The sequence below is a fragment of the Chaetura pelagica genome, unplaced genomic scaffold (genome assembly GCF_000747805.2).
Source record: "Chaetura pelagica isolate M959 unplaced genomic scaffold, ChaPel_1.0 scaffold17, whole genome shotgun sequence".
NCBI lineage: Eukaryota > Metazoa > Chordata > Aves > Apodiformes > Apodidae > Chaetura > Chaetura pelagica.
The window spans coordinates 5173118-5196395 of NW_009970726.1; the positions used below are offsets into that span (position 1 = coordinate 5173118).

A 23278-nucleotide genomic window follows, 5' to 3' on the forward strand; every position below is an offset into this window, starting at 1 on the left:
GACCTGCCAATAACAAACCCATAAGCAATGAACATGTTTGAAAACAATGAAACCAAGAAAACAATAATTAAAAGCTCTTAAATTATAGGTTATACATCTCTTGAATGCCAGCTGCATGTGTGCACATTCAAATGATTCATCATGAACTGCATGGAAATGTGTATTTACCATAAAATCTGGAAGCACAGTTGGAACTGAAATTACACTTTCTGTCAGGTTTGTCATTTCAATCAAGATAGAGATTACTTCATATAAACTGATTTATTTCCGTGTGTATAGTATGACTGAATTTCAGAATCTTTTTTCTTTATGTTAACCATGAGTACTGAGTATTTGCAGGCTGCTACATTCCTTAAGCATGAATTTTAAGTACAGTATTCCATGATTGGCTTGCATGTACTCTCCTGGAATGCTACTGGAAAAATACATTTTCTATTCAATGAAATAAAAGCTAGCATAACTTAAAAAATCCCCAAAAATGCACCAAACCAACCACTGAAGTGATAAATCTCTTGAGTTAGTTTAGCAACACAGCAAAAACCACAAACAATTTGGTAAGGTAGTTGATGTTTTTCCTAGCATTGCAGACTTGAGTTCAACATTCACCATTATTAGAAAGGTCAATAATTCCTTGTTTTGATAACAAACTAAAAATTGTCCATAAAGTGGACGGGTCTTCACAGTTATGATGACTCTGCCAATGGTTATGAAGATCCTCTTTTCTTCCAAATAACTGTTTGCATAAAATGCAGTTATAGCCCACTTTAGACCAAATTTCTATTTTTTTGCTTGATGTACCAAAACCTACATTTTGAATCTCCTTGCCTGCTTGGCCACTTCCTGACTGAGCCAGTTCACTTTTAGGTAACATATCAACATTATTTTGATGGTAAAAGTACATCTGTCTTTTCAGTTTTGGAAGAGTATAAAACTTCTCCTCATGGGCACTGCATTTTGCTAGATGTTTTCTCTCGCTGCGCTGTTTCCAGAAGTGGGCTGCATGTTTGATCTTCCCCTCCTTAGTTCCTCTATTTCCTTGCAAAGCCTCTTCCTTTACTCTTCCCTGGATCTCTTCTCCATGAGAGCACAGTAAGTGGAACTTCATTTCCCCAAAAGACTGTGCAATAAATTGGCATCGACCACATTTGATCTGTAATTTCACTTCTCCTGGGTTATGGAACAGGTCCTCAAAATTGCACTTATTTCCCCTGTTAAAAATAAAAAGAAATATGAACTATTTCAGTATTAACCATGCAGGGAATAGAGATGGTAATTTCTGTCCTTCTAAGTTCCAAGAAGAGATGACATTCATGAAACATTCTTTTAATTAAAAGCAGGCCCTGTTGCTACAGTATCTAAGTTACCTGGAACAGGAAAAAAAGAGAAATAAAATAATATTAAGGCTGATTAGGAAACAAGTAAAACCAAATGTTATTCAACACTGCTGAGTTTAAGAATTGCCTCCAAATTTAGCCTTGGTAGAAATAATATTTTAAAACCACTAACCCTTTTATAAAAGGTTAATAATGATTTTTTAAGTTCCTGATTTAGTGAGGTCAATCCAAATACTTCAAGCTCTGTGCTAGAAAAGTGAAAATGAATACTGTGTAATACACTGCTAAAAGAAACTTGTTTACACTGAGTCATCTAAGATCAATTTAAGGCAAAACCACATATCCCACCTCCCTCTTCAAGATGGAAACAATGAAACTTCAAAGTTGTTTTATTTCTGTTCCTAAGAGTTTGGAACATGGTTTTAAATAGTTTGAATGTCTAATTTACAATGGGACAGCCTCTCTCATTGATTAAGGACAACTCTGCAGCACAAAAGAAACAGATGCAGAACTAGCAAGCCCCTGGTTTAAGTCAATCAACAGAAAACCTCCATGGAAAACTTCACACAGCGCCTATGAAAAGGATCAGGTAATATTGTGTGTTTATACAGGTTAGATATATCACCCAACAAAACAGATAAACTAAATTATTAATTATACCAAGACTAGTAAGGCTGAAAGAAAAGCACTGGTGTTTCTTAGATTCAATACCATCAAAATTTCTAACTGATGCCTCAGAGGGTAGAGCTACACAAAATGAAAGGTGTAGAACTGAACAGCAGTGTCGTAATGTGGCACCAGGTTAAAGCCCTGGGCTTATTACAGTGAACTTCAATGAAAGTAAATCCACAGGTGTACAAACAGAAAAGCCAACTTCTACATTGGGTCAAGAAATTTAAACCCAAAATCATAATGCAGAGTAAAAAGAATATTCTGTCCCTCTTATTTTGGTAAATGTTAACTTTCCTACCTGGCTAAGTGATCACGAGAGCAGCAGTAACCAACACACAGGACAGATGAGCTCACATCACTCCAGAGAAGGCAGTGGGATAATGATATTTAATAGGGCAAACAAACTACAAGCTAATACGGAAATATGAATTGCCTTGCACTTACTGCACCTGGTTCACTTACCTTCTAGGGAAAACCCAAAATGGGCAGAATACAGAAGACTGTGCAGATTAACAGCAAAAGCATTAGTTGTGGGAAATCAACCAATGAAAACAGCTCTGCTGGCAGCTTATTGAGTATTATTAGAATGTATGCAAAATTACTTTGGATATTCAAGTATCAGTAAAAATTTGTATTTAAGAAGGCAGCTAAAACATACCAGTTAGTCTAGTGGATTGACTAAACTCCTTAGCAAAATATTTAAATCATAGAATCATTAAGGTTGGAAGGGACCTTAAAGATCATCAAGTTCCAACCCCCCTGCCATAAGCAGGGAACCCCACCACTAGACCAGGTCGCACGAAACCTCGTCCAACCGGCCCTTAAAAACCTCCAGGGATGGATCATCAACAACCTCCCTGGGCAGCCCATTCCAGTTCCTCACCACCATTAGTGAAGAATTTCTTTGTAATATTTAACCTAAATCTTCCCTCTCTGTTTAAAACTGTTACTCCTTGTCCTGTCACTATCTTCTCTGATGAAAAGACCTCCCAAGCTTTCCAGCTCACTAGGAATCTCTCTTTGAGGGCAAAAAAGATGAGGAAAAAGCAACAATTTTCATAACAGTCACGTTTATAAACTTCCACAGGCAACCTAAAATCTTGTTTTCATCAGCATTCACTGATTGTAGTTAAAACACTCACCTCTCCATTGCTTCTTCTGTTTCTTTTATATTTGTGTCTCTCCTCTTCAATGCATCTTGCAGCTGTTGCTCGCTAGTAGAGGACTCTGTGCTGATAACAACCCTGTGCACTTCTCTTAGGTGACCAAAATACACTTTTGCATGGCCAAAAACCTTAGCACAGAATTCACAGCACACAAGTTTTTTGGGTTTGCCTTCATTGTGGTGAAGCTTCATGTGGGTGCTCAGGCTCCCCGAGTGGATGTAGGCCTTGCGGCAAACCCGGCAGCTGTACGGCCGCCTCTTCGTGTGCGTGTTCATGTGGTCCTGGAGATGGTGCTTGAACTGGAAGATGTGGTTACAAACATGACATTTATGTGACAGCTTAGGTGCGGTTGAACAAGCATTTCTATTTAAATCACTTGATTTAGCTGATGTAGCATCACTAGGCTTGTAACTTAAACATCTGTTGGGAAGTGAACTATTTAGAAGAATATCTTGGTCTAAATGGCCAGGAGATGGTGTCCCTACTATTGCTGCAGAAGTCAGTGGTGCAAAAGCCTGCACAACTACCACTGGTTTTGGTCTAATACTACGGTATTTTTTCACAGTTTCTGCATTTTTGTCTTCATGTGGCTGCAGATCAGCTTTCGCCCTCTCTCTTCCTTCTCTGATCTTATTAATGATGCATTTCTTTCGCTTGGTCTGAAAAGCTAATAAATCATCTGGGCCTCTTCTTCTCCTGCTTCTTCTTTTAGTGGCAGCACCGTTCAATTTTTTAAGACTGTCAACATCCACTTTATTGGAGGGAGAGAAGGTATTTTCTCGAGTGGTTTGTCTGGGGAGTTGTGTAAACGATACAGCTAATGGCTTCTCAGAGGCTTCAGTAGGAACATGAGAGGTTTTTGCCAAAGGTCGTATCTTCTCACACTCAGATCTTAGTGAAGGACCAGATACATCTGAAACACTAGTATTCTGCTTAGATTCACAGAACACTGTATTTTTCATCCTTGAGTAAGGCAAAATAGGAAGTTTTCCTTTTGGTGCTGACGGAGTCATTTGAATTTTACTGCCAAAAACTGCTGGTGACAGGACAGCAACAGAATTTGCAAAATTTGTGCGTTTTTGCTTTAGTTTCTCAGACATTATGAATGACTCTCTTGTGGTTTCAGATGTTGTCTTCACAGAATGTAGATTTAGTTTCATGGGATTAACTGTACTTACTGCCTTGGATAAAGATTCCTTTACTACAGATGGTCCAGAAACATTACCGTTAGCAATTTCAGTTGTGTTCAATAAAGGAGATGCAGATTCCACACAATTGCTTTTATTTACTAATGTGGCAACTGTAATTTCAGCTGAGTCACAACCTGTTAGCAACATTTGCTCAGTTGAGTCTGAACTAGAATGCATTTCAGGACAGTCTTCAGTTAAGGTAGTCATGGGGGGAGTCTGTGACAAGGTCGATGCTTTGGCAGGGATCTTGTTATGTGCACCCAGAGCAGAGAATTGTGCCGCTTTTTTGTCACTCAGCAATTTATTTTTTACAGACTGGTACCTGGGGATAGGCAGCTTTAGGTTTTCAGAAGGGGACACCTTGGGCTGCTGGACTTGCTGTGTTAGGGCAGGGGCAACATATGGCAAGGCCAGCAGAGAGAAAGTCCCCTCATGACCAGTCACCTGCATGACAGCATAGTTCTGAGTTGGTACCACCAGTGGTTTAGAACCCACAGCTGAAATTGGTGTGTTTTGCTCAGGCAAAGATGACTGAAGACAAGAAACCAATCCAGATGTTAACATTTTTGGTACCATTTTTGGAGCAATGGTCCTGAACTGACTTTTCTTCTGAAAACCTTGTATTACATCCGCAGGTGGTTTTTGTTTATCTGTAAAAATAACATACAAAGATATAATGTATAGTATTTCTTATGTAAAAATTACTGTATTGAAAATAAAACCACTTACAAAGGATACTATTACACACAAACTTATTAAACTTATTTAGGTATTTAAATGATCACTATATTAAGTTTAGAATTGCAGAAGTTTCATGGACAAGGCAAAAAATAGTCCCTGAAACAATGTGCTTGAATATAGATGTGCAAAAAAATACCCCCCCTCTTAATATAAACTTAGACAAATGTTTCCTTCTGAGTCAGAAACCATATGGAATTTTAGAACAAATACACTTAAAACCCTCTTCTGCCCTGGAAAAGCTGCACTAGCATATTGACAATATTCAGTTGGAAGAACAAACAGGGACAGGATTTAAACTTCACGACGCAGAACTTTTCTGAGCACCTGCTCTGATCATATCTCCCAACCAGAGACATACCAGCTTTCAGAGTTTCCTTAACATCAGAATTTTAGAATTTGTGAGGTTTATCAGACACAGACCAAAGCTTACCTGATGAAGTCTTTAAAAATCACTGCTAACAAACATGCAAATAATGTGTCATAAAATCAAAGAGTCGAGAGAAGATGTACCATTGTTAAATACCCCATCACACACATGGCTTGTGTGCCTTTAATGCACAACAGAACTTCTATAGTAAGTTATTCAAGTATTTTCTTGAAAGATGAAATTTATTAAGGTTATATCACAATTCCTTCCGGCTTGTGTTCGTAAGTACCGTAACCATTTTTAGCGAAGAAGAATGTGAGGATAATTAAGTACAACAAATAAAAGGAAAAAGGTAAAATGTGTAGGATACAATCTCCATTGAGGAGTAGAGAGGTATGCTGATCTTTCAGACACTCTATGAAAAGGATTTTATACAGAATTAATTTTACTACTTCCATGTCTTACAACAGCCCTATTATCCACTCTCAAATTCAACTACTGATGCTTCCAGTTCTCAAAAACTGGCGTAGGTTTTCTGAAGAAAACAATAATTTCCAAACAATGTCAATCACTGAAAATTCAACTACAAATATCCCAAGAAGGACAATTTGGAAAGGCAAAAATGTAAGAAAAAGTAATTTTTATGGAGAAATCATGTTTCAACAGAATATGCAAAAAAATAAATGCTGGGATCTTGAAATATTGCAGTAAGGTAATTCCATAGGGAGGATTGAATTCCTTATAATTTTAAAGTCTCGCATTTCAAAGTCATTTATACATGATTATGGTCTTAAAAAGGTATCTGTGAATTACTACCGAAACTGGAAGAAACTCTAGTAAGCTTATTTTAATTCTGGATGCTCTTCTTCAGACATTACAAACTTTGCCACATACAGGGTAAGTTGCAGAGCTATTGCATTTAATGACCAGAACTCCTGGACAGATGTGTGTGCATACTCATGGTATGCACATTTGCAGCGCATCTACTGCCTTCAGGACACGCCAGATTCACAGAGCAATCACATATAAATGGTACAGTTCATATACAGCAGGTCTGGTGTTTATCAAAATTCTTTTTCCCACAGCAGGTTCATAGAGCAACTATGCAGGGCATAAAACTTTCATCATTTTATTGCTGTCTACAGCATCAAACACAAATCTATTACGGACCTTCCTGATCCCCCAATTAAGGTAAATTGCTGGGCACCACCATAACTTTATTTCTGCTCAACATCTGTAGAAATGTCCAGAATTTCTAGGTCTGTGCAAGGTGGACTATCACACATATGGAAATCCTGCCCCAAAATAAAGATCACTATACAAAGGGATGAGTCTAGGCCTACAACTTTGTGCAACCTGGAAAAACCAGAAATGTAGTAACTTTAAAATTTCCCTGCAGCCCCTTCTATTCTCCAAAAGCTAACAGCAGGTACCATGACTCAATAAGAATGTAAGAATATTTTTTGGCAATCTACAACCACTAAATATATAGAAACCTTTACCTTTTCAACTGCTAAGACTGTTAACAATACTGAAATTATCTTTTGTTTCCTGCAGGGTATCTTCCCATTGCTGCCTTTGAGGAAACAATTTAAGAGCTTCTGAGAAGAAGCACAATAAAATGATGTAAAATACTGTCATAATTAAACTAGCCCTGAACTTCAATGCTAGTTACAGGTCAAATTATACAGTTTAAATAAAGTAGATGACATTTAAAAAAAAAAAAAAAAAAAGTATTTTTATTTCAGGGGACAGAGTCTGCTTTTATTTTCCAGATTATCCTTGCTATATACTGACATTAAGGATTTATTCCAAATCAGCAGTTATTCATCTTGCCACAATATTTGACATGAGGCAGTTTCCATTCTCTCTTCACGTTTGGCTTGCACCTCTCCCTTTTTATTTCAGTTATGTCATTCATTGGTTTCCATGAACTTTTCAGGAAAGGCAGCACTTCAGGAGACAGCTCCCTGTGCTCCTTGACACTCCAAGTTACAAGACACCCGTTCTTCAACTAATGGGAGCAAATACATGAGTTCAGGAAAGGATGAAGTTTTGCTGTGGACAAACCAGCTCTACAGAGATGCAAAAACAGCAATCAAAGCACTACAGAGAAATGTTTAGTTTGAGGTCAGAAGGAAGTATTGGTAGAAATACTGCATTGCACTAGCTTTACAAATAAGCATATGGTTCTCATACATTCAACTTGCCTATTGCAAATTTAGGCAGTAAAATCACTTTTATTTAAATAAAGTCTTTCAACAGACTTCCACTGTACATTCTGGAAGCCAAGACCTTAATGAATTATCAACTACAAAATGCTCTTCGAAACAAGATCTGTTTAGACCAACATTCTTCTTAGGCATTTAATGCAAGGCTAAGCATAAATATCTCTGTTTGAGAAGGGATTTTTATACAAATGCTCTTTTTTGACTAGTGCAATTTTATCACAAATACATCTCCCAGGCACCCCATGTTTGGTACCAGCCAGTAACCCACAGCACAACTGTGGGGTTGTCTTTTGGCCAACTTTACTAGAGATGGTTTAGTGCAGAAATACTAATTGCAGTGCCTCTGGCAAGTAAAGGATCCTCAGCTCTGTGTTTCTCCCTTATCCAACACAGCTGCTGCAGCTAAGCAGCTTAGCCAGGGCCTAAATATAGAGACAGGCTAGGTGCAGACTAGCTGTCCAATAATCCTTCAGGCTTGGTTAAGATTTTGCTTGTGGACTGGTACAGTTAATTTGAAAAACTGTTTGAAGACACTGGGTCAGGAAAAGCAATCAGTCCATTTGCAGACCAAAGGTCCTACTGACCCCACCTACTTTTTCCTATTTATGCTCGGCAAAAAGCTTCAACAATTTCTGAACTTTTAATATATACTCTGGCTGTCACTGTACCAGAAGGCACCTGGAAATTTAATATGTATCTTTCAGGGACATTCCCTTTCTAGTACACCATCTTCCAATTTTTTTTTGTCTCTGATTCTAAGCACTAATTTTGACTTGTCAGTTGTGACCTGAGGGAAAGCTTCCAATCCTATAGAAACCCATGAAGTCTTGCATCTGAGAAGGAGACTTTTCAGTTAAGGGAACGTCTGCAATGGCAGTTTTGAAGATGGCCCTTGCTTTTCGACAACATTGGTCCACAGGTCAGTCTAAAGGTCCTTCACTGGAACACAACAGTTTTGATGCTTTCTCTAGAATTTTAATTAGGAATAAAGGAAATGAATGAAAACATTAGATTTATTATCTGAATAACATGACATTTTTAACTGCTGTGTTATTAGTCTTTCAAATAGGCATGGAGGTGGGGCAACAGGTAGACACTTTTCAACAATTAAGCACAAGGTTATATTAAATGCAATTCAATCCATTTACTTTAAAAGTTTCTGTTAAAAGATTAATGGTTACCACACTAGGACCTGCAAGTACCAAACCACACTGAAACTTGCAGGATGTCATAAGCTTTCACTCCTTCTAAATAACCTTAAAATTGTATAGGACTGAACAGTGATTCACCAATAAGAAAATCAATGATGCATCAAAATCTCTAATACAGCCTTGCTGGAAAGAGTCCTCTGGAGGATTAACAGTCTTCCTTGGGGCTGCTGCTCATTCATAGCTCCTTTTCCTTCCTAAGTCATTCAAGCCTAGTCTACTCCAGTCTGTTCTGCCTTCTTTTTGTACTTCCTTCAGTTTCTTCTCTGTGTAAACATTTAACATCAGTGAACTCAGACACTGCAGAAAGCATCAGAAGAAATTTCATTTTCCCCACTAATCTCACCTAAACCATTACAATTCTAGAAACCACTGTGTTAATTTTTAAAATAATCCTTGTAAGACCCACTTCACTTGTGTAGGTATATATTTAATATATGACTGCACAAATGGCAGAAAATAACACAAAAAAGGGATCATCTTGTTTTGAAGCTAAAGGCAGAATATAGACAAAAAAGATTAATGAAAAATTTTATTAAATGCAGGTTTACATTGCAGAGCCTTTTGCTGACTTTGGAAGGAAGAATATATCTGTTCCGTGGGAAAGAAAAAAATGCAAGGCTTTCTAGTAGACAAAACTAGATTTATTTCTGTCAGTTACAGTTAACCATTCATTTTGCCAAATCTCCATACACACTTAATACCTGTGGATACTGTCTTTCCAGCACAAGTTTCTTGGCTTTGCTGACCCAGCATATTTTGTTGGACACAATGATTCTCTGCAGGACTAGCATGCAAAAAAACACCACCTGCAAAAGTGCTTCAGTCAGTTATAAATAGATCCCAGGACAAAAAAAAAAACCCAAGCAACCCCCAAACCCACCAAAAACCAGAAAAAGACAATATAAAACAGTAATATAAAAGACTAACGTCTAGGTAGTGTATTGAGAAAGCTATTGCTTCTTGCTCTTTGCCATTTTTCTCTTTCCAAAAAACGTTTTAAAATCAAATATATTACACAGCAAATGGCTTAATAATTAAGTAAAGCTGGTTAAGGTGGTAAACAGATGGGATGCTTTAGCTCCAGTGTCATGGCAGAGAGTCAACAGCACCAGAACAAAACACTCAGAAACATGAAGGTTCAGTAGCATAAGTGAGACTTTAAATATAGGTGCTAAATTTTATGTTGATTTATACTTTCTGTAATCCCACATAAATCAGTGGAACTGCAGATATTAATTTGGTCCTCCATGTTCAAAACTAGGCCACACATCTACACAAAGGTTGGTAATAAAGCCTATAGGCCAGGAGTGCCCAATGCTGTACATTATAACAATTAATTTGCAGTTGTTTCTATCTTTGCCTTTAAAAAAAACCACCTTAAAAATCTAGTAAAACATCTGTGCATTAGCTGAAGACTTTGATATTCGATACAGCAATGTCTTTTCTGTCTTTGAAAAGCTGCCCAAATTTGGCAAAGTTGTAAATTCTTGGCATTGTACTCAACAGACACTTTAAGCAGCTAATTTTTCCAATTATTACATTCAATTGAATGTGCCCCTGCTTCAGGTAGGGCTGGATTTTTCCTAGAACTATAGCTTTAGGTCCAAACACCCTAGATGGAACAAGGAAATGGCCTCTCCTTATCTTGTTAACAGCTGAGCTGACAGTGGGGAAGACAAACTAGAATATATATAGGGCAAGCAGGAAAAGGGCAAGAGAAGTAGAAACAAGACTTGGAAAGTATCTAGGCCAAAGATTCAGGGTGGGATGTGGAAATTAAACTTAAGATGGGGTAACGAACATTACTATTATATGTGATACAGAAAAGAGAAGCATTTACAGCCACAGGGATCACCTCATATCTTGCATTTCTTACTTTTTAGTCCTTTATTTTTTAAATAATAACTTAATTATGTCTACATAGGAGTTCTTTTATGCCATCTAAATTGACTAGAAAAAGGAACTTTATAATGAAGCATTCTAATGCAAGACTAGGAAATCTCAGTAAATCATTCACCCAAAAACTAAGACACAGGATGCACAAATACACTTAGAAAACATGTTCTGGTACACTACAGAAGGAACAAGATAAACATAGTTCATTAAAAGTGTAAAAGGGAATATTACACCTCTTTAAACCTATATTTAATTAATTCCGATTTGAGCATCAATGTGATTTCCTAGTTGGGTATTAAGCATCGTATCATTTAGAAAGGTCATCTTTGCTTTAGAGTCTGTCCAAGTTTATTGTCTTCAGGGAGTAGGATTATACTTCATTTCAAGAAATTCTGTGAGCAGTGGAATACTCCCTGGATTCCTTACATCACCACCAAAAGATTCTTCTTAGCAGAAGACACCATTACAACAACAAAGTTACAGGAAAAAAAAATGGTGGTTTTTTTACATTAACTGCACTCTATTAAAGCAGATGTTCACACTTAACATTTCTAGCAACTTTTTTCAATGTGAAAATAAGCTAAAACTATTTTTGGCATAAACAGTAATTTTTGAGAGGTAACTCACAGTGTAATCAATGATCATGGGTACATAGTTCATATTAGGGAAGTTCTTCTGTTTCCTGTCTTATACAGACTTTTTTTTTTTTTTCCCCTAAAACACCCTCATTCCACTATCAACCATATACTGATACATGTCAAACACCACCAAACAAACAAAAAAACAACCCCCCCAAAAAAAGTCTCCAAAGACAGAAAAATGGAAAAAGGAGGAAAAAAAATAGGAATAATCTCTACTACTAGGTAACTCTACTTCTCAATTTCCAGAATTGCTTTCCTCTGTTGTTTGAAAGTACAAACAGGTGTTCCTTCATTATCACAGTGTCATCTATCTGGACTTCTGTAAGACCTCTGACATGGTTCCCAGTAATATCCTTCTCTCTGAACTGGAGAGAAACGGATTTGACAGGTGGACTGTCTGGTGGATAAGGCATTTGCTGGATGGTTACACCCAAAGAATAGTGGTCAATGGTTCAACATTCAGATTCAGATCAGTGACAAGCAGGGTCCCTCAGGGGTCTGTACTGGGACCAGTACTGTTTAAAACCTTCATCAATGACACAGACTGTGGGATCATGTGCATCCTCAGCAAGTCTGCAGATGACACCAAGGTGAGTGGTGTGGCTGAGATGCTTGAGGGATGGGAAGCCATCCAGAGAGACATGGGCAAGCTTGAGAAGTGGGCCCATGAGAAACCTCATGAGGTTCAGCTAGGGCAAGTGCAAGGTACTCCTGGCAACAATACAGGCTGGGAGATGAAGGGATTGAGAGCAACCCTGCAGAGAAGGACTTGGGGTTACTGGTGGATGAAAAGCTGGACAAGAGACAGCAATGTGCAGACCAAAAGTAAAATGTATCCTGGGTTGCATCAGAACAAGTGCAGCCATCAGGTTAAGAGATAATCCTGCTGCTATACTCTACCCTGGTGAGACCCTACCTGAAGTACTATGTTCAGCTCTGGAGCCCTCAGTACAGAAAAGACATGGACCTGTTGGAGTGGGTCTTGAGGAGGGCCACAAAAATGATCAGAGGGATGGAGCATCTCTCCTACTATGAAAGGCTGAGAGAGTGTGGAGGTTGTTCAGCATAGAGAAAAGACAGCTTGGGAGATCTTACTGCAACCTTTCAATAATTAAAGGGGACTTGTAAGAAAGATGGGGACAGACTTTTTACCAGGGCCTATAGCAGTAAGACAAGGCATTATCTTTGTCAATTTTGCCCAATCATTGTGATCCATAGGATACAACCCCTGTGGATTTGCAAAGGCTTCAGTGACACAGCCACATGGGGGAACTAATTGTTCAGAAAACAGATGAAAGGAAGTGATGGAAGCACTGATCATAAACTTGTAATTCATAAACCTTCAATGGCATTGCAAATCTAGGTACTTTAGAAGGTGGGAATAAACAGCAGAGTCAAAAGAAAAGGTTGTAATTGGATTATTAAAAATTATTTTTTAGGAGAACTGGCAGTCGAAATTTCTTTTAGTGAGCTTCAAGGAGGATATGGACCTAAACAGTAATTAATTCACTATAAAGCCAATGCTGATGTAAAGTCCTTTTTTAAGGACTATCAAGATCAATTCAACCTAGACAAAATCTTCATATGGCTAATGTAAGTGGTAACTAATAGACTTATTTTTTCCTTAAGTGCAGGAAAAAATAATGACCAAGTCTGCAACAAAAACAAAGGCAGAATTCTTCAGAAACTATGCAGCACACAAAAGGTCAAGTAGAACCATATTATTAATAAATCATTATGTATTTTCTGAATAGGCTCTTGGTTCCCTTTCAAATGAAATGAGAAGAGAATCTGAGAACTAAGAGTTCAACCCTCCTCACTTCCCTCCATGGGACAGAAAATAAGTACATCTGATTGCAGTAAAGGAATTATGCTTCTTACTCCCCCCCAATTTTATTTATTTTTTTTTTTGCAATCACTAATGTTCAAATAGAGAGTACAGAATAGAAAAACTGTAATTCCTTTCACAGAGTATAACTTTTTTTTTCTTTTAAATCAGAGCACTTTTTTCTGAAGAGAGTCTATATGGAAGAGAAAACAAATAAATCACCAGTTTTTACTCAAGAGAGCAAATATATTTTGCTTGAGCATCTGCATTGTGACTTCTGTAGTACAAACATCAGAATGTGCTGCCTTGTTAAAGATGAACAGAGGATCAGCAGATTTGCAGTCTTGGCCTGGCCTATTTTGAGTCTTGTAGAATAAACTATACACAGCATTCATCTCTCCTCAAAGAAAGGGCCAGAACACAGAACATATGGTTAAACTTAGATGACAGAGATTTTTTTCTGAGGGATTTTTTAAAAATAGCTCATTTCTCTTTAAAATTACCTAAGTCATCTAACTTTTGAATGGAGACTCTCTATCCAAGGTTTTGCTTCCTCTAGCTGTCCCCCCTTTTCTTTCTTCATGACCCAAATTTCTTCAGAAAAACACTCTGCAGCTCTGCCTGACAACAAAACCTTGCAACCTGTAGATGATTCCATTAAGGATGAAAACAAAAATAAAGATTAGAGAATTTCCACAGTAATTGCAAATAGAGATAATAATGTTTTCAAAGACAGACACAACCCTGAATAGCATAAGTTGAAAAACAACTGAGAAAGACTATTGTCCTGGCTAGGAAGGCATCAGTTTTTGGAACATATAAAATTATTAATTGCCCCTGACACAACTCAGATTTTCTGGCAGTAGGATGTAGCAGAAAACAATTTAAATTACAGTATCTGAATGTTCTTCCTCCCCCTGAGCATAACTGTAATTATCTGCAATGCCTGCTGGCATGGCTGAGCTTGCCCATGCTGCCACTGCACCGTCTGAAGGCAGCACTGCTTCTCAAAGGAAGGTACTGGACGTGCTGCAAAGGACCTGAATGAATTCGCTGCTGCTAAGGGATAACGCACCATCATTCACTCGGACTGGATGCCAGCGTACGAGGGCATGAAACCGGGAACGCAGTCAGCAGGGATGGAGGCCGCAGACGACAGCCTTCGCTTGCTGCCTGCAGAAATATGGGTCCATTTCCAATGAGATTCCCGTGGCTCCGGCATGGGCGGGCAGACAAAGGAGCCCCTTGGCGCAGGGTCCAGCAGGGGGAGTCGGGCGCCCGTCCCCGCTGCCTCCGGCCACCCCGGGACACGTCCTGCAACGCCAGCTCACGTTGGACGTGCCATTCAACTCGACTACCCTGCAGTCATTTCCACACAACAGGAAGGTTAAACTCTCTATCTCGTAATTCTGTATCACTGAATACGGCTTCTGTCGGAACCCCCCGAGGTGGTGCAATCTTCTGCAGCACCACATGCAACCTCCAGACAACTGAACATCTTAGTATTTTAACATGTTCTACCTTTGCAAACTTTTCGGTCAATTCCATGTTCTGTATATACTTGGGAACATCCTGAAGCAAAGCAGTTAGGCCTTCCTGTTAAAAGTGATTACTTCTATGAAACCATTTAGTACCCTATAGCTGCAGCACAACTTCTGTGCAAGATAGTTTTTTGTTTTGTTGTTGTGGTTTTTTTAAATCCATTACTGATTCTGTCTTAATATGGTTAATGTCCCAAACAACAGGTTCCTATTACTAAAAACATCAGTATTTACAACAGATGTTCTTCTTTTGGTGGACATCTGAAAATGAAGCCCTATTACCAACATAACATACTTTCCCATCCCAAGCAATGCCCTGAAATCTTTGTCAAACTTTCTTGCTTTCATCATTGCTCAGCTCATCACACAAACCATCTGCATAAATAAAGATGTAAGCATCTGCTGTATGCCAAATGGTCTCAGGGGCAGATGTTTTTATCCTTGCATTCATGTCACTGGCTTGGATACATTATTCGAACAGATGTACACAATCTGAAAGTGTCATGTCCCACAGTGAAATGTCTCCAACTGCTTTCTATCAAAGTACATAAATGCTATTTGCACCTGCATTTATGTTAATGATATAAAGGCAGCAGGGGTTCCAGCAAAGTGAGAGCTGATGCTAAGAAACACATTTACATGGCTAATTGAAGTCTGAGATCTCCCAGCACCAAATGACCATACTAACATGGATAAAAAATGTAATAAACTATACAATAACTTTGTAAAAAACCCTATGATTTACAAAAAAAATTAAAAAAATAAACAAGCCCAAAGAGCAAAACTATAATTTCAGCCTGCGATATACATTTCCATTGTATATTTTTAAAAAGACAAAAAAATATTAAATAAATTTCCAGATAAACCAGGACGGATTATATTTTGCATAACTGTGTAACATACACAATTATTTAGTGCGAGCATCATTTAATAAAAACATTTCATAAATCCGTCAATGCCAAAGGTATTTCAGTTCTCTAAGGCCCAGTGGTATTTTATATCACTATGGAGCACTTTCCTAGGAAAAAATTTAAATCCTCGCAGTTAAAATATTTATCATTTTTTCAGAAAAGTGCATCTGTTTGAACATGGAGTTACAATTGCTTGTTATATAAATGATAATCACCTTTCTTATAAAGTACTTTAAGTGGAGAAAAATACAGACACCCTGAAGGATTACATATGAAATTACAAAACTCCTGCTATTACTTCACAAATGATAGCAGTGAAAGGTTTATGCTCTCACTCAAAGAACTTGCACTAACCATTACTTCCACACTCAACTGAAAAATAACAAGCACTTTCAAAGTATAGAAAGACTGACAAAAATACTACACTGAATATAACTGATGGTCCTGCTTCCAATATCATTTACTTTCAAACCTTTTTATTTTTAAGAAATGTACCAATGTTATTGTTGCATGTAAATCATTCTAAATTGTTAACAGCCTCAACATTTTCAAAATGCCACAATACACTTAAAAAACAAAAGTGATGCTTGATATGAAGAAAAGAAAGAATGATAGTAAAAAAATACAAAAAGACTCCTCAGACTGGTGTATTTGTAGAGCATCATGATTTCACACTGAAAAAGCTCTTGACCAGGATCTGGTTGTGATTTCTAACATGAACCCTCACTTCCAAAGTTTATAGCATGGCTCTTATAATTTACTCTGTGTGCAAGTTGTCAACAGGATGTTGACTGAAATGGATTTTTGTTTAGGAAAAAAAAAAGCCTTCAAAAAAATGAAAAAGCATTTAATCAGTTTCAAGTTTCCAAGCAGCTTCACAGTCTTATGTTCTCCTCCTCTTACTCAGAAATGGCTTTAACATTTAACAGCTTCTTCAGAATTGTTACAGTATCATTAAAATACTCAGTCTTCACAAAACAGGTCAAGTATAAACTTACACAACAGTAAAAGCTCAAGGCTTCAAGTTAAGTAAGATATTGTGCTTTTCTTAATTAACTTAACTACTAATAATGGAAACAACTGACAACCTGCAAGGGTTCTGAAAGGTCCATTAGAGCTCATGTCATACCCATCAACCATTAACTCACATTTAAGAAATATCATTAAAGATGACATTCAAGTTAAAAATCCTATTTAAACATTAGCATTGTGTCACAGATCCAAAGAGAAAGGAAATTAAAGTTACTAGTTGCACATTTAGAGGCTTGGGAATATGTAGTTGTGGCACAAAAATCCTTACTAATATAAAGGGGGAAAAATCAAGACACCAACCCTACTGAAAACTGTATTAATAAAAGATGACTTTTGAATAGACAAAACAGAGAAGAAATAAAGTTAAACACAAAAAAATGTTAGTAAGGATAGGAATGCTGGAGAAAAGGCACTTAAAATCTAAAATCTAAGTTTATATTTAGAAAATATTTTTTATCTTGTTTGTGCTAGCCTTGTAACATAATTTGCAAATAGATTTTCATGACAATGGTTTTTAAATCCAGGAGGATTAAAAAAAATGCAATAAACCCCAAACACTTAATTCTGCTGAGTCAAACAAGAAGCAGATTCATATATATCCAGTTTTCAATTATAGGTGGTTACAGTAATTAACAATGTCCTGAAGAACACAATCTTAGCTATTGGAATTGTTTAGAGTGATAAATGCTGCAGTATAATGGCTCATTAAAAAAAAAAGATCAAACAGATTAGGGTAGAACAACTTAGTAATTATTATTATATTTATTCCACATTTTGAATCACAAGCATTTAATTTATCAAAAAAAGCATAGAAAAAGCATAGAAAGTATACTATACCTGCAGAAAAAGTTAAAGGATTCTGCATTATGCCTTTTAATAGTTAAAACAATGTTCCTGGAAAGAAGAAATACAAACACTTAGAAGTTTTGATATTTTTTCAGAAATTAAAAAAAAATGGTAATAGTTTTCCAAAATTACATTTCAGAATGGATCTCAGTGTGCCAATACTTCATGAAAAACATCACAAGAGTTTTAACTCAAGTGTTTCTCTGGATCACACACATCTCTCCATACTTCAACACCAGATACAACTAACTTAAACTTCCTGCATTTGAAAATCCCCATTAAAGCCAGAAAGCAGGACATGTCATGAATTCCGATGTGACAATGCATTCTGAACAATCACAGACAATGTAAGGTTAAGCAATCATTTTCCTTCCAATATGTGACTGCATGGATCCCACATAACTGACTGACAAGCAGAATCTTCCACGGTTGCTACAGTGAAAATAATAGCTTGCATTTGTGAAGCAAACATTCACTGCCATCTGTCCTGAATTTGACACTGGTACCTACTGCAACATTTTATGCATGATGTTTGACATAAACCAGCATTACATCTGTAACGTAACTTGGGCTGGCTATTTCCTCCCAGTGCAGTCAGAGTGTGTTGTTCATGCCTTGGTAAAGTGCGATGCAACACTCAAGTAAGAAAGACATAGTATGACATAATGACAATGTAAAACGGTGCTATTTTCCACTTGGAATGGTCTAGCTTCTGGAATGCCTATATAATAGTTTGGTTCTGCTGAACACTACCAACATGTTCAAAGATTCACAGGGTATAAACCCCTTGTTCTCTGCATGCAGAGTCTTTGGGAAGGTAACAGACAAGTCCATTGACTGATACAGATGGAACTCCAGCTACTAGGGGGTATACTTGGATCTAGACTTCCACAGCAGTGCATACCTGTAACACTTCCCACGAGCACAGCCAGCTGTGCAGATGTGAAGTTTGCTTACTTTCCTGGCCACTGTAACAGCCGGCAGACCCTTCCATAAAGAATGTTCCAGACATGCACCCAAGAGCCCTCTTCTGAGCATATGTACCAAAAGATTGTATTTTTTGGATAAATACAAAAATACCTAAGACAAATTTGGATGTAATTACCAAACACAAAAGTTTTAAATGTGTTTCTTTACTATCATGCAATTGACTCGCCAATATGAGTTTCCAGGAAGGAGACGGTTCTGCAGACAGAAGTATAAGAGGGATAAAACCAATTCCATTTTCAGGAAGATCAATACCAGAGCATAGAATAGAGTAAAGTGTGGCTGCTGTGAGGAGACCTCTCAGACAGCAAACAGGTGAGGCACTTTGGTACCTGTATCTTCTATGCTGAGCAATATGTAATAAACTCTTGCAGGCCAACCAGCCCCTCCCTGGCACAGCTTTGCCACACGGATCAGCAGAGCCTCAAGGAGCCTCTGTCCATGGAACCTGACCAGCTCACCGAGGATCTCTCAGACCCAGTACACAAACACGTCTGCTCACCTAAACATAGTTTCATAGCATGGTAACACACAAATCCCTCCTCACCTACAAGAATGGAACAGGCCACACTTATATAATCTTGGAATAGCAAAACCCTTCCAGGAAGCAGCATGGACTTTCAACTTGTCAACCACAGTGTAAGACCTTTCTTACAGAACCAAAGTCAGAAGTTTTTCTTCCACTTTAGGATTTCCAACACTTCGAAACATACTGAAGTAGTTACAGCAAGGCATATTTTTCTAAGAAACAATGTAAGGATTGATGTTCAAATGAAGGTTTTCAAAATTATTATTCTGAAGTCACATATTTACAGATTTTCATGGTCCCTCCTAGTTGTAGGGAACATTAAATCATTCAGGAGGGTGTCCACTTCTGGTTACTAATTCCTCTTAGAATTATAGCAAACAAACCAGACTTCAGGATACAGATCAATAAATCTTACAATTCCATGTGCAAATATGAGCTCCACATCTTCTTCCAAGAATTCACAAACCTTAACACTAGGACAGAAAAACTGGACTGTACAAACCCAAACATTTTGTACAGGCATCTCTGATTTGAAACCAACCCTAACTGCAGAAAGATAATAGAAGTAGAAAATCTTGATATAGAAAATCCAGTGATTATTTGAATAACCACTACATTGAACAGCTACTGTCTAAAAAAGAAGTATAATTTATATAATTTTCTCAAACATTAACATAATTTTCTCAATTAACTTTTCTTCTAACCATTCACAAACATTTTTAAAATTGCTGTTTCACTGAAGAACCTTTCACAGCCCGTTATTTTTACAGATACTTAATCAAAATTAACTTTCCTTTTTGGAACACTTGAACAGCTCAAAATTTTGAAGTAAGGTCAATATTCTTTTTACCATTCCTTTACATTTTTCTATCTACCATTACATATATGACTGCATTAAAGCATGTTTTCTTTCAATACAAATAGAGTTGACAAAGCAAACGACATAACTTAGTGGGACTGTCCTGTTTGCATTTTACACTCTTTCCAAGTTTATCAACAGTGATACTATTTTTCTGACCACTACCTTGTGCTAGCCTTGGAAGCAGTCCCAACACAACATTACTACAAGTATAATGACCCATGTTCCTTTCTCATTGATAGTTCCTGACATCTCACAGCCAGGTTGTAACATGTTTAACAGATACGTAATGTCTACATATATTTTATGCATGTTCTAAACATAAATTGCAGTCTTACAAAAAAGTTCTGAAATTCTGAATCAATGCACAGTACTGAAGTTGAAGGATATAATATCTATACAGCTACCTTTCTTTGTCCTCAGCAGATTTTTTTTTATTTCATTTGAATATAGCTACTTCCCATAAGAAACATGTTGATGTTTGAAAAAGAGGCAAAATTAGAAATAAAATTATTAACTACATTTTATACCTTTTTTATACTTTTATGTGTACAACCAATTTTAGGTTGGACATCACTAATAATTCAGGATGTCTCCTGGTTTTTATTGAATACCAAAGAGGGAAATACTCTTCATGTCTTCCTTGGGTATATTTGAGCCCAATACTGGTTCTTTCAAAATACAGAATGATACTGATTTTTCTGTCTAACCATATCACCAATTCTTCTCCACCTAGGAGCCTATCCCAGTGCTAAAACTTGTAAAATTCTAAATAATCTTATAATCTGTTTTACTCAGTTTGTAACTCTACCATAGCACACTAAACAAAAATCACTCAAGTTTCAGTACACCAGAACTCAACATAGTTCTCTTGAAATCTGCTGACTGGTCAGAGATGAAAAGAAACCTATCACAAGAAATTCAGTTGAAGTAGAGTTGAAGTTGGACAGAATTAAAAGCAAAATTTACCTTAATGACACAAAATAAGCTCTATCATGCCTATACTACTCCTTCAGTTACCACAGAATGAAAGGATAAACGTATTTTCAACCAGAGAAGCAAAATATCAAATAAGCTGGAAAAAAATTACACTGCAAATTGGTCTTTAACAAGCAAAGGAATCACAGCATATACATGTAATAATTTAAAAGCAATTTTCACAAGAAGATACCCAGAGGTCTTTTATACGAAATTGGTGTCCTGGTACACAGACTGAATCTGAATATCAGGTGAACCCAATTAACCTAATTTTATGCTTGTCCATACTAAGACATTTTAGATGTTACACAAAATCCTTTAGAATCCTACACAGAAAACGCAAATAGGCTCTAAAGGTTATGACATTAATTTTACTGTCATTCTCATGCTTTAAGAAGGCATCAAAACAAAAAATCTCATCCTCTGGGAAGGAAGAACTATCTGAAAGTAATTACAGTACTTATTATCATAACAGTATTAAACTAAGCCACTGTGACCCTAACTGATTTTTACTTTTTTTTTTGCACCTTTTGTTAAAAGAACAAAGGTTCTCAGTGATGACTGCAGCTTCTAATGCAGTGAACACTAGAGCTGGTACCGGAAGAAAGCATGAAGTCAAATCTTCTAATTTCATATTAAGCTTAATTATGAATTTAAATTTAAAATCAGGCATGTAAAGAAGTGGCAGTTAAATATTATTATGTAATTTCATTTCAGAGGAAAACATTCCGCTAAAAAGAAAAATTAAATACTTAGTACAGCTTAGACAAGATGTTCTCCTAACAGAAGCCCATGAAATGCCCATTTATATTTCAAAAGCAATTTTATTCACTTCATTTTTCACACCTGTTCTTTCATATCCTGTGCCACCTTGTAAATGACAGTGCCATGCAACCATCAATTTGCAAAATTTAGTAACTCTTCAACTGAAATCAAGTTCCCTAAAAAGCATGAATTAATCATATCAGCATAACTTCCTGGAAAGTTAGAAAAATCTGTTTGTATTTAAAGGCTGGGTTAGACTTCAAATAAAATATTAAAACATTGAAGCTATTAAAAAATACTGAGGAAGGTAAAAATTACAGACATAAAGATTGAGTAGTCTAACACACAAAAGCATTTGTTTAAGCAAGTACATTTGCCAAAAGCCTGCAGTGCTTGGCTACCTTATAAAATCAAGCACAAGGCATTAAGCCATTTATTTCAAAAATAGAAAACTCCTCCAAAACCCCAAACTCCAATAAAAAAGCAATAGCTGATTTGCATTTCTGAAAACCTGCAAAAATGTTCTGCATGTCACAATCCAAATCTTCAGCTCTTGAAGTCTGATTTAGTCTTATTTGAAATTTTCTAATTAAAATAATATTTTCACACTAGGATTTCATCTTGCATCAGTAGATCCTCATCCACCTATTCTATATCCAAAGAGATAATGCACATAGGCACAAACAACAGCTTTCTTACAAGAGAAATTACACACTGCTTATGCTTCCATGCTTAGGTAATTAATCAGGGAGAAATGTGTGTCCGTGGCAGAATTCTTTTGGCTGACCCCATTATGTGACTTCAGCAGACAGCAAAAAAGAAACAGAAGCCTCATTGCAACTGGTCACTTTTCCCAGTACAAAACCAGCAGAACCTAAAACCCAGGCTATTTTTAAATTTTTGGTCATCCTATGAAATGGACCAGTCCAAGCATATTTCCTGAACTTCAAGCCTTACATGCACTGAATGCCACAGTGGCAATCCTGGACAAAAATTCTTCCCTTCATAGTCTGTGAGGAGATGTATGGAATGGTTGGCTGTCATGCTGACACTGTGCCCATCTGTCAGAGTGGAACTGTGCCTACGTGACAGGTTCTTTGCTACTTTCAACAACATGTTGCTGATAATAAAAGCCTATTTTTGAAACAACATAGGGTAACTTCAACTTTCGGCTTAAAATAAAAAGCAAATGAAAAATGAATACTTTTCTTGAGGAGATAAATACTTTGAAACAAACTTTTAAGGTTTTTCAATTGTAAGAATAAAGACTAGCACATACACCACAAGAAACGAGGATGTTCCACACATTTCGCACTATTCCAGACAGCCCAGCATACAGTTACAGTCTCAATAATTCTTCTTTTACAACTATAACTATATCCAAGAGACCAAATTCAAGGACCCAAGAAAAAAATTTTAAAAGCTAAGTTTCTCAAAAGGACATCTGGGAGAAAAGAAGGCTAAAGAATGAGCAATATTGATTTATCACTTTATGAAATGTATGCGTATTAAATAAAATTATAGGTGAACAATGTTTATAACAGTAAACAACT

General features: G+C 36.9%; 1 protein-coding gene across 1 annotated transcript; it reads right to left on the minus strand.

The window, feature by feature from the left end:
• Positions 1 to 595: 595 nt before the first annotated feature.
• Positions 596 to 17626, minus strand: ZNF438 (zinc finger protein 438). Its single transcript, XM_010006974.1, has 4 exons — positions 17599 to 17626; positions 9614 to 9718; positions 3149 to 5012; positions 596 to 1208 (listed from the first exon to the last, which is right to left on the minus strand). Exons 1-4 carry the CDS (start codon positions 17624 to 17626, stop codon positions 596 to 598), a joined length of 2610 nt encoding a protein of 869 aa, XP_010005276.1.
• Between the last annotated feature and the right edge of the window lie 5652 nt (positions 17627 to 23278).